A 16554-nucleotide genomic window follows, 5' to 3' on the forward strand; every position below is an offset into this window, starting at 1 on the left:
GAAGGACCAACTGGATAAAACATGCACCATAAAGATAAAAAATAAAACCAAATTGATAAACTCCACAAGAGCAGGACAGAGAGGGGCAAACGTATGGCTTGAAGGAGGAATAATTAAAGATATGAAGAGGTTCCCCTATTTATGAAGTCTAATATCCCCGGACGGAAGAAGTGAAAAATTCGTAAGTACATACATAGTAGTTCAGCCTAAACAAGAATTTAATACGAAAAGAGGATTACTAACATCAAGAATTGTGTCGTTGAACGTTTGGAAACGATTTATTAGGACTCTGGTATAGAGCATAGTATGATATGGGGTATGCATTCTGGTAAGGGCTTTACGGATCAGAGACATTGGCACTGAAAAAAGCTCAAATATCCAAACTGGAAGTATTCGAAATGTGGTGTTGGAACAGAATGCTGTTCATATCAAGAACCGAAAGGAAAATAAATGAACAAGTACTAAAGGAAGCTAAGGAAGGAAGAAAAACCATGAAAATAATAGGAAAAAGAAGAAGCACTATACTTGGCCATCTTATTCGGCAGTTCGATTGATTACCGTGTTGATAGAGGAAGTGGGAGAACGAAAACCAGGAAGAGCTAGACCAAGGATAGAATATATAGATGCAGTTACGGAGAAGAGACCTTATCAACGTAGAAAGCAGGTCTCCCAATGGAGAGAAAACTTTTAAAATTTCCATGTTGCCCATCAACCTATCTTTAAGGAGAGAAAGAAGAAGAAGCTTATTTCCAAAATAGTTTGTCATTGAACGTTAATTTACTTCTTCTATAAACAATTCGTTTAACTTAAAGACAAATACAGCGTTTACTAATTTGAACTGTCCCTTTCCTATCAAATAAGCAATGTTTCTAGGTATTTATTCTTTTCGGTATTTTCTCTTGTGATTGGCGTACTCAATGAGCGTTTGCCATATAGAAATAAATGTGAAACGAACTGTTATTATTTCACTAAAATTCACATATTTTGAAAAGACAGAATAATTGAGGTAAACACTGAAAAAAGTATTTTTAATTCTCTTTTCGCTGAGACATTGGACTATCAGCACTAATTGAGATAACTGGAGTATGTAGTTATGGGACACAGAAATTGAAGCATATGCTTCCATCACGTGAAATGTAACCACAAACTGAGAAGTAGAGATTATACATGTAGATCAGTGCAAAATTCTTCCAATCATATTTTCTGCTTCGAACCTTATTCTTTTACTTCATGTTTATGCTTTGAAGCATTTACTTCTCTTTTGTTCATACTGTCAGTTAAGCGCTACTAAATAACAATAATAATGAGTCAAATCAATAAAAAAGCAAATGCTTGTTCTTTGACTTTAAATCAATGTTGTAAGGTGTATGTGTAAAAATTATACAAATTCTGTAGATAAAGGGGCCGCGGTATCTCAGTTGTAGAGTTTTCACTTCTGGTGCATGGGATCCTTGGTTCGATCCAGCTCGCGTCAAGTGAAATTTCTGGCACACAGTATATGGGGGTTTTCTCGGGCTTCTCCCGTTTCCTCCCACTTTCTGCATTCCATTCTGTCATTCATTTCTCATCATCTCCGTATCCTTTAGTCTAGCCGAAATAACCGTGGCACGTAAACCTTCAAGATTTCATTTCATTTTTCCTATAGCTACACTAGAATTTTATAGCAACTGATTTATTACTAAACGTGTGCTTCTGGCGTGATTTGAATGAAACGACTAAATTCTTCAAAAAAAATGAAAGGTTTTCTTAATTTAAAGGTTCGAGTTTAGTACCATTACATATGGGAGCATATGCATCACCAGTGAATTTAGATCGCATTACAAGTTATAAAATACGTGTGAACTGTCAGAACGAACATTACGGTGATGGTAATAGAAATGTGGACATCTTCTAGACTAACTCGTACAAAATTATCCAGCACAGAGATGGTATTATTTATCGTTTTCTGCACTGTTTTGCCAGGTTGTTTTATATATTTTGTTTTTTAAGAATAATTTAGTTCACTGTTGTTGGAAACTTTTCGAAAGATATCTCCAAAGTTGTTCATCAACGCTTCCAACGCATTATTATTCTTTCTAACTTTCTAAAGTACCTATGGCTTTTTACGAACACTGTGGGTACACTCGTATTTTAAATTATGTTTTATAAAATAACCATGCAAGTTCTGGCGTTTTTCAAACACCAAATTCCAGCATCGGTATATCACCTCAGACGTACCTGTAAGATCAAAAACATACCTCATCACCATCGAACACCTTCTGCAAACGTTCTGGGAGGCCTTGGATTCAATCGCGGTAGAACTTGGTAGGCTGTGACGCGAAGAAGGTGTCAACTGCATTTTTCACTAATACTAGGTATCTAAACTGGCGTCCTCGAAGGTTATAGTCCAAAAGATGAAGCAACTGATTATCGGCTGGTGGAATATCCGGGGAGTATGACGGATGCAATAGTGTTTCCCATCCAAGACGTAGAATGGTGTCCCAGGTCAGCCTAGCCAGGTCGGGCTTAACGTTGCTCTTTGACAGGAAGACCCCTTTGCGATTCACAACTGCTGGCAAATAGTTTTGAATCTTTCTTGAAAACGGCTAAACTGCTGACAGTACACAGCTGCTTTGTCAATGTGACCAGCTGGTAGCACTTCCCGGTGCATGATTACACGAGTAGTCCACCAACCACAGTTGACCTTCTTCTGGTGCAGTGCTGGTTTGGTCTGTTTTAAAGCCTGTACATGGAATTCTAACAATTCGTGACGGCTCCGTGGAGCTTCATACAGGAATCACTTCTCACCACATGTCAAAACCCTGTTCGAAAATGACTATTTGCTTTAGACAGGAAAGAAACATACGTGCTACTGATGTGGAGTCAAATCATGTACGACATAACGACCCAACTTTTACTTCTTGTCAAGTGGATGAAGGTGTTACCGAATGCTTTCTCCACTCACACTGTATTGTAGTCCCAGTTTCTCATATGTCTGGCCACTTCGCCTCAATTTCCGCCTGAAGATTTTCATTTTTTACATGTGTTTCTCTTCTGGCATGTAGTGAGTCTTCGAGTGTTTCGACAACATCCTTAAACTTGTTAAACCACCGCTGCATCATCCGCGTAGTCACGACACCCTCACAAAAGGCACCCTTACAATTAAGAAGTATTTGTTTACTTCGTTTAGTACTTCTAAGATAAATTTTCAATCGTATATTTGTAATATTACACAAATGTGGATAATACTGTTACCTCTCTATTAAAATTGAAATATTTAAGAAAGCTTAAACATCGAAAGCTTAAACAACGATTTCTAAAAACAGGAAAAATCCGTTTTTCTTCGAGTTTTTGGATCTCGTAGAATAAATGGGAGACTTGCAGTACGTAGTCATGGAACACAGAAAAGAAAGTGCTATTTTCGAACATGGGTACTACAAGCACGAAACAAAAGGTAGCCATTATTCGTACGGATCGAACCACGTAGTTTTACTTCATCCTCATTTTGTTAAGCATTTGTTTGTATTTTTTCAGCAAAATATGTTACATATGTGTTCCTTACATTATGTTAGTTATCAGTATATAGAGTGTAATGACCGCTTTGTTCAATTAATAAATCTTATGAAAACACCCTAGTAGCCTTTTATGGCCGGAAAGTAATCACGAATTGCAATACGATCATTACCATACCATATGTTAATTTTCATCATAACGTTTTAATTAAACTGTTATGGAAGTATTTCTTGCAAAATCTTATCTTCTTTATATCTAATTTTATTTTGCGGCAAGTTCATTAATAAAGAAAATAAAGTCACTGATAAAGTTTACTATTATTATTCAATCCATTCATATTCTTTGGTTTGCGGGTCAGTTTTACTGTTCTCACCAGAGTATTTTGTTATCTAACATTATCTTGCATCTCAGAGTCACAAAACGTTTTGTTTTAAAATACGTAGTATTAGATAATGTTTTATTCTAATTAATCCTTAAAATAAAAAAAATAAAAAGGAAATTACAATTACTTAAGTTTTAAAAAGCATGCACCGCATCTTACTACTACTTACCTGATTGATATACATCATCGGATTAGACTTTATAGTTAAAAAGTACTTAATAAACAGTCCATAAAAACGCATTAACACCAAAGATAGACCAGTCAGTAGTTGGGCGTCTTCTACAAAAGAGAAGGAACGTTGCTATTAAAATTAGTCTCACTCTTCAATGGTTACACACATACACACACATCACATACATACTATTCAAATATATCTTAAAACTGTTACAAACTTCGGGATATGATTTTTTTACACCGAGATAAGCTAAAGAGGTACTAGTTACACATAGTATGTTGGTATACTTAAGGAAGGCTGAGAGATTCGGAACACTAAGTTAGAAGCGGTTGATATGGAAAAATATAAGCTTAGAGATGGCAATATAGAAATTTAACCGAGCGAAGTAGCTCAAGTGGTAGAGCGTTGGCTTCGCATTCGGGAGGTCGCGGGTTCGATTCCCGCTGCCGACCATCCTGATTTGGGTTTTCAAGGGTTTCCCTCAAGGGATGGTACATACTAAAACAGGGCTTTCCCAAATCCTTTCCATTGTTGTTGTTGTTGTTATTATTGTTAGATATCCAGTATAAAATGGCTTCTGAGCTGTATCTGGTAATTGTTAAATAAAAATAAAAAATCTAAAGAAGATGGTGGTGTAGAGTATGTAGTTGTTCGATTTACACACACAAGTGGCACTTGTGTTCAAGACTACACACTACATGAGTGAGATCACTATACTGCGGGTGTTGAATAGGACAAATGTGAATACTAGACTAAAACATGGTGCGTTATTCAAATCTTGAATACGCCGACATACATTTGACTACAGTCTTGGAGATAGCAATGGGTATGCAGCAGCACGAGCCTGTAGGAGTGATTTCATTAAATACACCTACCATGATACACTCTGGTTGCAGCAACTTACCGGCGCGTGTGTGAAACTATCACCGTACTAGTTACACATGACATGCTGGTTGAAACCACCGTGAATCAATAATTGTTATGGCCGAACGTGAGGTTGAAGACATGCACAATGAGACATTAATGAGCATGAGAAAACGTATCCGTGAAATGCATTTTGATCTCATGACTATGTTGCGTCCAGTACATAAAAATGTTTTGTACCTACAAAACTCCAAAAGGTACAAGGGCAGACAGAAGTTATTTTCAACCAGGAAAATCATTCTATCAGTGTTTCATTCAACTGCGTACTACAATCATGCTGATTCAGGCAACAATGCTCTTCACTGACGAGGTAATGTTTAGAAGGGACGGTATCGCCAACATGCATAACTTACACGTTTGTAGTGATGGGTAAATTCCCGGGAAGATATTTTTCGGGAATATTCCCTGGTAATATTCCCGGGAAGGTTCCCATAAATGGGAATTTTTCGGGAATTTATGTACAATCAAAGAGAAAATTGCATTCTATTACTATACTATAATTTCAAAGTTAAATACGTCTTTATATCACAGTATATTATTACTGTGGTCCCCAGAGGAGTCTTTAAAATGTATATTCTGAACGATGTTATGTTATTTTATTAATATTTTATTATATTTAGAGAGTACACATAAATGAACTTTTTTTACAATATGTTCAATGAAATTAAATATGTTTCAGAAATGGTATAGTAAGTCCACATACTTTTAAACTCTCAACTGTGTAAATTTACATGTAAGAGGATTTCCTAAACTTGACTGTACTACTGATATTATAAACATATTAAATTTTTAAATATTATAAACAAATTAGGTTAGGTAACCGCCAGAAGACACATGTCTCACGATTTTGTCAACATTTGCGCATAAATATGAAATGAAATGAAATCTTTGAGTTTTACGTCCCACGTTTATCCCGGTTAGGCTAAAGGAGACGGTGATGGGAGTGATGAATGAAAATGATGGAATGAAGAAAGTGGGAGGAAACGGGAGATCCCCGAGAAAACCCACGCACACGGCGTTTGTCCACCACAAAGTTCACTTTTCGGGGGCTGGGATCGAATCCGGAACCCCAAGCACCAGAGGTGAACGCTATACCACTGAGTCACCGCAGCCCGGCGCATAAATATGTATATCCACAATATTTGCAAGATACTTTTCTATCTTTATAACTTTGCATGTAACATTGCCACACACGACCTTCTTCCTGCCCATTTCTAGAAATGTCATGCGTTAATTCGCATGTAAAAGAGGTCCGAGTACCTCTTCAGAAATTCGACTCAGAGAGAGGAGACAGGTCTACGTATATTAGTAACGGTGGTTCAAGGTTTATTAATAGTAGTTCAACTCTATTTCTACGTAATTCTACATTACTTTATAAAATGGACCCTTTTCATCATTTGTAAATTAGTACTTTGGTAATTTTGGTTTTTGTTTAGCTTTGGGGGCCAGATTTTGCATCTACCTTTTTGAGATATTCTATTCCGATGTGGTTGTTTTATGGTTTCATACGATAAATTACGTTACCAACATTAAATTCAAACAGCATTGCCGAGCAAACGTAAGCGAGTGAAGGCGGGTTATAGCACCGCATGACACGTTGTTTTCTATCTTCGTTACTAACAATTTACTTCCTCTTCTCACATAAATCACTTCCACTTACCTTTAAGGTTTGTGCAAATTCCCTACTGCTCTAACAAAATAGAGTTCGATACTTTTGTGACTACTTGAACAAGCCTATCAACTCATTTCTTCCGAAAATCATCCTATTTTTTGCTAGTTTTGTCCCCCAATACTAAACAATTATCCTACTTTTTAGTGTAAATGGAAATGGTACTCTAAAAAAATATATTATTAGTTATATAAATTACAGTCAAATAATTTTAATTTTTTGAACCTCCAAATTCTTTATAACGAAGAAGTAAATCATAATATATTAAAATAAAGTAATTAGTCATATGATTCTTATAATTTGGAAGATAAAGTTAAGAAATGGAAATAAAATCCTTCCCGGGAATTTATAGGCCAGGGGAAAAAATACGGGAATATTTCCATTTTTTAAATTCCTTCCCACCAGGAATATTCCAACTGCACATCACTACACGTGGGCAGACGCCGATAGTACGGGCGTTACACATTATCAACGCCAATATGGACTCAATATATGGTGTGGTATTGTTCATGACCAAGTTATTGGCCGCGCATGATACTTAGATAACTGAACGAAGCATAATAGTGGACCTATTTCAAGGATACGTTGCTCAAATTACTAGAGAATATTCCCCTAATGATTCACAGCAGCATGTGCTACATGCATTATGGTGCTCCTGCGGACATCAGTGTTAATGTTCACCAATATTTTAACAGCTTTGCAAGACGCTTGTCGTGCCCATCTTTCACTTGTCTGATACAGCCCAGCTAATCACAAAGAGAATGTTTTAACATGTCACGTTGAACAAGTATTATAGTGTAGCAGATCTTCGATGTTGCAGTTACCCGTAGTCGACCGTTAGGTCTACTTCCCACAACATTGTATCTAATTCTGAATAATACTTACGCATGTGATACAATACTGTGAACAATCCAAATTTCTGAGGCATATTTTCCCTTTCCTCGTTGTTCCACTTTCAAGAACTTTCTTCTCAAAGTGAGGCTATTCATATGTTATCTTCAGGCCATTTTCTTATAAAACTTTCAGTGTGAAAAATTACAGCCCTCTGACTTAACCACTCTGTCATGTCTCTTTCTTTCTACTGCTTCGTGTTGGAGGATCAGATACATTCGAAGCCACACCGACGCGATATGAAGCATGTGACATGAAATCCCTTTAATAGGTGTTAAGGTATTTTTCTCTATTTCAAATCATTTACACGATTCTATTAGGTACTTATGTTAAGACTTTAATCGAAATAAAGTGTTTTCAAGAACTCACATTCTCAATCAATTTTATCTGTGTTACTATACATTCCAGATCTGTTATATTATGATCATAATACTCCATTAGGCACGAAACTGCTTTGGATATGCATTGTCCCCTTTGTCTCAATTGCATTAATATTGTTATAAATGTCAGAAACATTTTTAATGTTTGTGACATTTCAGCGTTTTCATTTTGATATATGAGTAACAAGAACGATAATAAATTTTCGTTTGATATATATTTTTTAATTCTGTAATAATCGGATTTAATGTCACTTTAAAAAGTCTTTATGCTGCATGGTAATTTTTTAACTTGATTATAGAGCGACGCAGTTAGAAAATATGTATTGTAGCTATTACAAAAATAGTAATGTCACTCGTTTTTATAGTAATTTAAATGTTACAAGAGCACCTCTTGTGAAATGAACTACTATCAAAATGTCAAAATAAAACTATAATATTTATGAAGATAGAATTCAATTTTCCATCGTCACGTGATTGTAGTTAGTATTCTTGGACCATCAGCCAGAGAAGGTACTGACAGCCGACGTTTTGAATGTAATGTCTGCGTTGGAAACTTCGGATGTAAATATATTCACCTGCCTGATAGCCCGAAAAGACTTATTATAATATTTATATTCGACAGGTTATTACATCGAAAATTTATGTTGACTTTATATATATATATATCGATAGATAAATATAAGTATATGGGTGCTAATGGACCATCTGTCAAACTTTAAGACGCGATTACTCATATCAAAATAAAATGAATTTCCTATCGGCCTGTGTGAAGTGCATAGTTTGAGAACTAGTATTAACGTAAAGGCTACAAAACCTTTATTTGGAGATATGTTGTTCCAAACAGAAGAGTCCGTGAAGTTATGTTTCTCACCAGGATAAAACAAATCAAACAAATGCTGTCTAACGATGCGTGTTTCAAAAATATGAAAGGGCTGTGCAATTGATTCTCTGCGTAACATTATTCCCAGACATTCTCAAACAGAATTTCATATATTCTCCTATTTAAAAGTGGATTCAAGGCAAGCAGTAAGCGATAACAAAGTACATCTTTTGATTATCGAAGGTGTTAGATACCACTTATCCCATGGTTGATTTTGTTCCAAGTAGCCGTCCTGGGATGTATTTCATCATGTTATCACTCACTGTTTTCGCATGAGTGAGCGTTATTCCGAATTTGAAAGACCATGGCGCGTTCGATACCTAACCATTTCAAATTCCCGTCAATACACGTTTGATCTTTGCTGCTATGGATAATTCTCTTTCTGTCTAGAACCTATTTTTTGATCACAGTATGACGGAGAATATTTTCGGAGAGTTATACTCTACATGAATCTTTTGCCACTACCCAATGCACAAATAAGTATTTTTATATGGCATATGTGTGAATTCCTTTACTCTGATATTGGCTGCCAATGTAAGAATTCTTGTGTTTGAAACAGTGTATCTTACAATATATATATTTCCCAAAGTTTTGACAGCCTTAACTCTGAATCTATGGACTTTTCTCCAGAATAACACATGATTGTTACTATTTTGTTTTGAATGGTGACCTCTTTAAGCTTGTACGTTTTGTTCATTAACACCATGTATAAATGTTTGTAAGAAGAAAATTTTTTAGTAATTCCTAATTCAAAATCATCCTTTAACAATATGTTCACGGCAGCTACTAGCATCTATTGTGTTCCATAGTACTGTTGTCCAAATAGGGACAGTTTATATCCTTCACTTCATCAATTTCTCAAAATACAGTAATTTGAAACGATCTTCAAGTTTAAGCTGTGAAAATCAAAAGTTTGTAGTGTATTTATATTTTAAAAAATTCACATATTTCCGATCCTAAATTTCAACTGTTTCTGAAAATAATATTATTATTTCTTTATTTATTTAAACATCACCCTTGACAGTAAAATGTATAAAACCATACCAACTGACATTATATAAACACTCAATAATGAATTAGAGTTTCATGCTTCAAAACCTGATATAAGGAAAGCAATTAGCAAAGTTGGGAATTGATGTTTTATTTGAGCACAATGTAAAATGATTCAGCGCAATGTAAAATAATTGAGCACAATGTAAAATGACACTAAGATAACCAAATACAACTAATGCAGCTCAAAACACAAATGTAATACTAGAAGTTACTAAATCTTATAAATAAATACAACTTACTCTCGCATACAGCATAATCAATTTCGTCATGCTCCATGTGCAATTCTTTGCCAGCTTCTAATGTTGCTCTAGAATGACAAAGATTTTTAATATATTTACTTACAAGAAACTGAAGATATATTTTTGTAAATTAAATTTGAAAAGCTATTCATTGCTATTGCTTTCTTTCATATGTGTTAACATTTAACATGATTTTAAAGAATTGTTTATACTGCAAGTTCGCACAGACTTTCAGTTTTATTGCAAATATATATAACATAATTCCAATATTTTGCGATAGGATGGAAGGTAGAAATCGATGTATCTTTAGGATGTGTATACTAGTCTGTAAACCCAAAGGTACCGTATTCCACAAATTAAGAATGATTTGAACAATGTGTGTGATTTTCTTATATATATATATATATATATATATATATATATATATATATATATATATATATATGTGTGTGTGTGTGTGTGTGTGTGTGTGTATGTGTGTGTGTCTGTGACTTTCATTTCTCGGCGATATTTGTAATAAGTATTATTCTGAATTTGTGATAAATGGTACGATGGTCACGAAAGATACGGATAAGAAGAATGTTTGGAAATACAAACTCTAGACCAAGATTTTCTTTTATCAAAAAGAGTGCATGTTGCAAATCCTCGTCGCTAGAGAAACTAGGCATATGCACTCTTCGTTAGAATAAAGAGGATATATATTTCATCTGTTTTCAAACATTACGCTTTCTGTGACCAAAATACGCCGAATGCGATGATTCGCTTCTTAAGTTCAGGATCGGAAATTCGCAATTCTGATTTTTATTAAAAATAACAAAAAAATGTTTCTCAGTGCATCTAAAAATGCCACTCCCAAGGAGAAAAGATGGAATTTAAATAATATGATACGTTTTAAAAGTTTTCAAAAAATTTAGTTTAAGGAGCAATCTTTTTAATACTGAAACTTTCCTCTAGTTATTAGAAAAGTGCCAATCTGGAAATACAGTTAAGTTGGAAATGGCATATTCGAAATAAAAAAACATTTATAAATACCGGAATGTTAATTAAGCGATTTTAAAGATTGTTTCTAGTTTTGTCATTCATTATTGATAACATTTCAAATGTGTGGAGTGGCTTAAATTGAAGACGTTGAATTTGGTATATAAACTCATAAAAAATTAAGAAAACTATCATTAAACATTTTCGTAATTTCCGGTCCTTGGGACGGACTAGTGGCAATTACTATAAAGTCGATTTTTTACGGAGAAAGGCTTATTGTGAGGATTTGCTAAAATTAAAGAAGGAATAAGTGGAATACGAGCTCTTAAATAAAAATAATTAAATCATATTAAATTTCAGCAGCAATTTTACAATATAATGTCTATAGATGGTAAGGTTACAATATAATATTAACATTTTCAATTATTTATTCAGAAAATGGTTTGTCTTAAGTTAGAGCTCTAACATTCCTTTTATTAAACGTAACGGAAACACGTACTCGAGTGTTCGAAACTTCCGCTCCTGGAAGGGAAAAAGAACAAACATGTACGATTAAATGGAAGAATGAAAATTTCGGTTCAAGAAAAACTCTAACCTCTGGAGTCAGCACTTCTGAATTACGAAGAGAACCTTCTTTACAGGAAATATCTAAGCCCCACGTAACTATGTTTAACCGGTACACCATTCTGGGCCTTGTATAGGAAATATTATTACACCCAACATACTCCCGGACATTGCACCTTCCAATTATCACCTGCTTTAGCCTTTGGACAATCACCCGAGAGGACGGAGTTTAAATAACTTCTAGAGTTGCAAAATGCACTTGATACCTTCTTCGCTTTACGGTCCACCAATTTCTAACAGGATGTAATCCATGGCCTACCAGGACGTTGGCAGATGGTTTATGCTGATAGGGATTACTTTTGATCTTACAGGTATGTTTTAGGATCGAGTTTCGAAGGTGGTGGGTGAAAGCTCGACAGAACTTTCTTGCTTATCTTTATAATACAGCTAACAAATGAGGTCTTTGTTTACAAGTTTGTGTTGTGAAATCTTCGTTGTACTCTTTATTAAGTCATTGCATTTTTACAATTGGGTAACCTCTGAACGTAAGTAGTAAATTCTATTAAAATATGCTAATGTATTAAATAACAATTGATTGTATTTCCGAACTTAATTTCGGCTTTATCCATGTGAAAAAAATTACAAACAAGACAATACACCTTTAGGAAAGCATTGACTTTGAAAGGCAAAAGTAGGTATGACCATAATATACAATCGTACTGTACAGTTTGCTTCTAATTGACAGAAAGATCAATTAATATTTCCAAAAAAATAATAGCAGTTTTGTTTTTTATCAACTGCTAAAATATACTGTCCTTCACAATTTACTTTAGATATAGTTGTCATATATTTTTTTGTTTCTCTCAATTTCTTTTCTGTCAAAGTCAGTTCAAATGCAACAGATGCAGAATAACAATGGATGAGGGCATGTGAAGAGATTAGGTTAAAAGCACCCACACATTGTTTGCAAGGTCCGTTGCATGTTCTAGCTCAATAATCATTGTGTTTCGACTATCGCAAGATCTGTTCTCAAGGAGAATGTTTGCTATGTTTATTTATGAGAAAGCTTAGTGTTTTAAAGTTATGGAAATATTACTAGAGATAATGTTTTTTTTTTATTTCACGGATAAGTATCCATGGATATAAATGTTCCATAAAGCTTTTCAGTGATGTATTCACAGATGAAGTTCACAAATATATGCAAACTCTTATTGGTGCACAGAAAAAATAAATATATGTATTATTTTTTTATTAAGAAGGGGTTAGCATTAAAGGAGGAAAAATTTTTATGTGCTTTATATGTATTTATATACTAGCTACTGTGGAATGACAGATTCATGTTTTCGAAGTTAATCTATATGTTGTAGTCAACCGACTTTCATTGTCAATGACTAACTCAGTCAAGAGTTAAAAAGGTTACTGCTGTTCAGTGTGGAATCCATGAGAACATATTTTATCACTTTGAAATAGATGTTATCGGTTATTCGTGATTGTATTATCAGAAAGAGCTTGCATGTTTGAAGTGAATCTTGAAACGAAATTTCTACCTAAAGTTGTTTATCAGGTCACACTGATTAAGGGCCGTATCTTATTGGGGCTAGAAACGTTCAGACGTTATGTCAACAATAGGGCATTTTATGATTTGTTTTATACTTACTTTTCCACCGAAGAGAGTTCATGTATCTTCCATTAACCTATTCTTTTCGTACAATTTATGCTAGTATAGATATATGCTTATAGACGTGTATATAGTATGGTAAAAGAAATCGATGCCCAAACTCCAGGGAATAATCGTTGTATCAAATGAAAGGGAAAATGTTACAATACATGTGGGTCGTAAACGCCTCCGTTCAGAGTTATAACATGCCAAAAACGAAACTTGTCCAGATATAAATTTAATGTCCCATAGCTCTAGAGTTACAAGAGTTATCATAATCGATTCAAGGAACCACACGAACTAGCATCGCTCTATCAAAATATTCATATTTCAAATCCTTTTGTGCCATCGCAACTAATAGTATAGAGGAAGAGAAAATCTTTAAATAACAATTAAGGATAAATAACAATGATGGTGCACATTATAAGTGCAAATCATTTCATTTCTGTGTTAGTAACCGAAAATGACTATTTCTCTGTTTCTTGCATCAGCCAATATTGATTTCAAGAGATATGGAACGACAGACAAGAAATTTTATCTTCATAGATTTTTTTTATTTATAATGGTACTAAATAAGTAGCGAAGTAGCTCAAGTGGTAGAGCGTTGGCTTCGCATTAGGGAGGTCCTGGGTTCGAATCCCGCTGCCGGTCATCCTGCCTGAGGTTTTCCAGGGTTTGCCTCAGTCCTACCAGGCAAATGCCGGGATGGTACCTACTTAACAGGCCTGGCCGCTACCTTCCCAAATCCTTTCCTTGGTTATTGTTGTTGGATATCCAGTGTAAAATGGCCTCTGAGGTGTATCTGGTGATTGTTAAATAAATAAATATCGGTAATACGGTAATTTTTAGGAATGTGTACTTCGTAATATACTCATGTTCAAAAGTAAAAGTTACATGAGTGAAACTATATTAGACTTCGGTAATTTATTCCTACCTAGAAATACTTACGATCAAATGATTGTAATCAAGTTCCTTGTTAGAATGTAATAATGTATGATAAACAAAAACACTGTCTTTAAATTGGCAAACCGAATCTAAGTCTGTCGTTTGTTAATGGTTTAGATACTATTGAGTTACAACAGACATACTTTTTATATATAGCGCTTAATAGGATTTTGTAAAATCTAAATAGTACATAAAGATTTTTTCAAAGATTACAACATTAATCCTCCTCTTTAAAATGTCTTAAAGATAGCCAATTATCTAACAGCTAATTATTTGAATTTTCCAATAACCAAAGTATTAATTTCCCTCCTCTTGCAAAACAATTACAATCATAGGTATTTCAACATGTAAGTGTCGAAACCAGGTACAAAATCTTGCTTTTGTCTGTTTTATTCTTCATAAAGGGCCAGTTAGTAAACGCATACTTAAAATCTTACCACAATATATTTGTACCGTCATTAGATTACATTTTAATATAATGAAAAAGATCTCCTTAAAGGCAAAGTATGCTACGTGTGGCTCTATACCTATTCAAAAATATTACCTGCTACATTAAATGAAAAAGCGATATTATTTATTTTCGATATCTAACATTATAAAATCGTGTATACAGACATTTTTCTTATAAGAGCATTGTCATTTATTTTTAATTAATACTGTCTCCCTATAATTTAGCTTCCTCTCTATTATTCGTCGCGCAGTTTACAGAAAATTGTGAAGCATGGATATTCACATAGAGCGCAGAGGTTTAGTGTGCAAATTCTTGTCCGAATTAGGGTAGATATTATATTTCTCGAGCTACGAGTTTCAAAATTTGTGGTCTGTCGATTCTGGCAAGGTATAACTGTAAATCTCGCTTTTTATCCCATGCTTAAATGACGATTTAGATGTATTGATTTACTTTCCGATCATTGGTAATTGATTTTAACATAACAGTTAAGAAGAATTTTATCTGTTCGATATATAAACTCTCATATTTCATAAGGAAATATTGTAAGGAAATATTGTACATTCAAGGAAATGGTTGTTTCACAATTTTTTCTTCATTTTTTCTGTTTTTATCCAGAAAACAAGGAACGTGAGGAGTCAATCGAATTGGAGATTGTGATATATAAACTCTTACTTAAAATAAGAAACTCTGCATTTTATCGTTTTCCAAAGTCCTTGTCAAAAAGTTTTTTTTTTCATTATATTTGAATGTATTTTCGTTTATTGAGAAAGTGCTGTGTGATATTCGATAGACAATCTCTCGATTAGAAAGCAACCAAACATAAATTTAATATTATTTAAAAATTATTCTTCTGAAGGCCACACTTCTATTCTTCGTACTAAAATTGTGTTGTTAGCGATTTGGGTGGTTAATACCTTCTATATCTTTTAGGATGTATTAGAGGCGGTGGCTTAGTCTTACACTGTAAAAAATCAACGACATGCCTATGTATTAACACGATTGTGTTAAAATATAACACAAACAAGTGGTTATAACAACTCAATCTCCACTTGGAGTTGTGTGCCAAATGCCCGTAGTTGAAATGACACACAGCCTGTGTGTTAAATAATCACAAGTGTAGAATCTTTGGTGATTGCCAAATATGTGTTTTCTGTGTGATTGAGAAATATGTTGGTCATCTAATTATAAAGGGATATGAATTGAAGCTACAGACAAACACAGTAAAAAGAAATACTTAAACAAATCCAGGTATACGCAAAATTTCAAAATGCAAACCGCGCGATGTATTGTTTTACAAAATAAAGTAAATAGACAATCGTCATTTTGTTATAAAACTAGGTCTACATGGCGAACAGATTTTATCTTAACCCGATCGGTTATCGTCGAATATACGCGGCTTAAAGGAGCACTCTGATTAGCCAAATTCAAAAGACTTCAACAATTTAATCCTGTACAAGCGAAGTATTCTTTATCGCCTCCGTGGCCAAGTCGGAAGAGTACGCGGCTAGTAATTCCAAGGTTGGTGGTTCTTGCCTCCCCGCCATTGGAGTACATATCTATACATGTTTAAAGTGTTTTCTAGACTCAGCATAATGTAAACACATTACGCATATAGGCGATTTAACACATTTTGGGGGAATAATTTTGTGGTTCATTAACGCTTACGGCAGGCTCAACACCGGTTGTGTGTTAAAGACGTAACACACCCCTGCGTTAAACGCCAACACCACGGGGTATGTATTGAACTAACACCGCATAGTGGGTCACGCTGGAACCAATGTGCTGTGTTAAAATTGAGATGTTGTGTTAAAATTGATTTTTTTACTGTGTAGAGCTTTCATTTTTTATGCGATATTTTCCCGGTTCGATCACAA

The 16554-nt window shown here is 34.3% G+C and overlaps 1 protein-coding gene across 1 annotated transcript in view; it reads right to left on the reverse strand.

Moving 5' to 3' along the window:
• The window catches only part of LOC145691728 (phospholipid-transporting ATPase ABCA3-like), a 229436-nt gene that overhangs the window by 138346 nt on the left and 74536 nt on the right, over positions 1 to 16554 (reverse strand). The window contains exons 11-12 of the mRNA XM_081767060.1: positions 10086 to 10153; positions 4044 to 4153 (exon numbers count right to left, since the gene is read on the reverse strand). Coding sequence (XP_081623186.1) covers positions 4044 to 4153; positions 10086 to 10153 — 178 coding nt within the window. The remainder of the gene's footprint in view (positions 1 to 4043; positions 4154 to 10085; positions 10154 to 16554) is intronic.

This window comes from Thermobia domestica, chromosome 8, assembly GCF_964235325.1.
Source record: "Thermobia domestica chromosome 8, izTheDome1.hap1.1, whole genome shotgun sequence".
NCBI classification, from domain to species: domain Eukaryota; kingdom Metazoa; phylum Arthropoda; class Insecta; order Zygentoma; family Lepismatidae; genus Thermobia; species Thermobia domestica.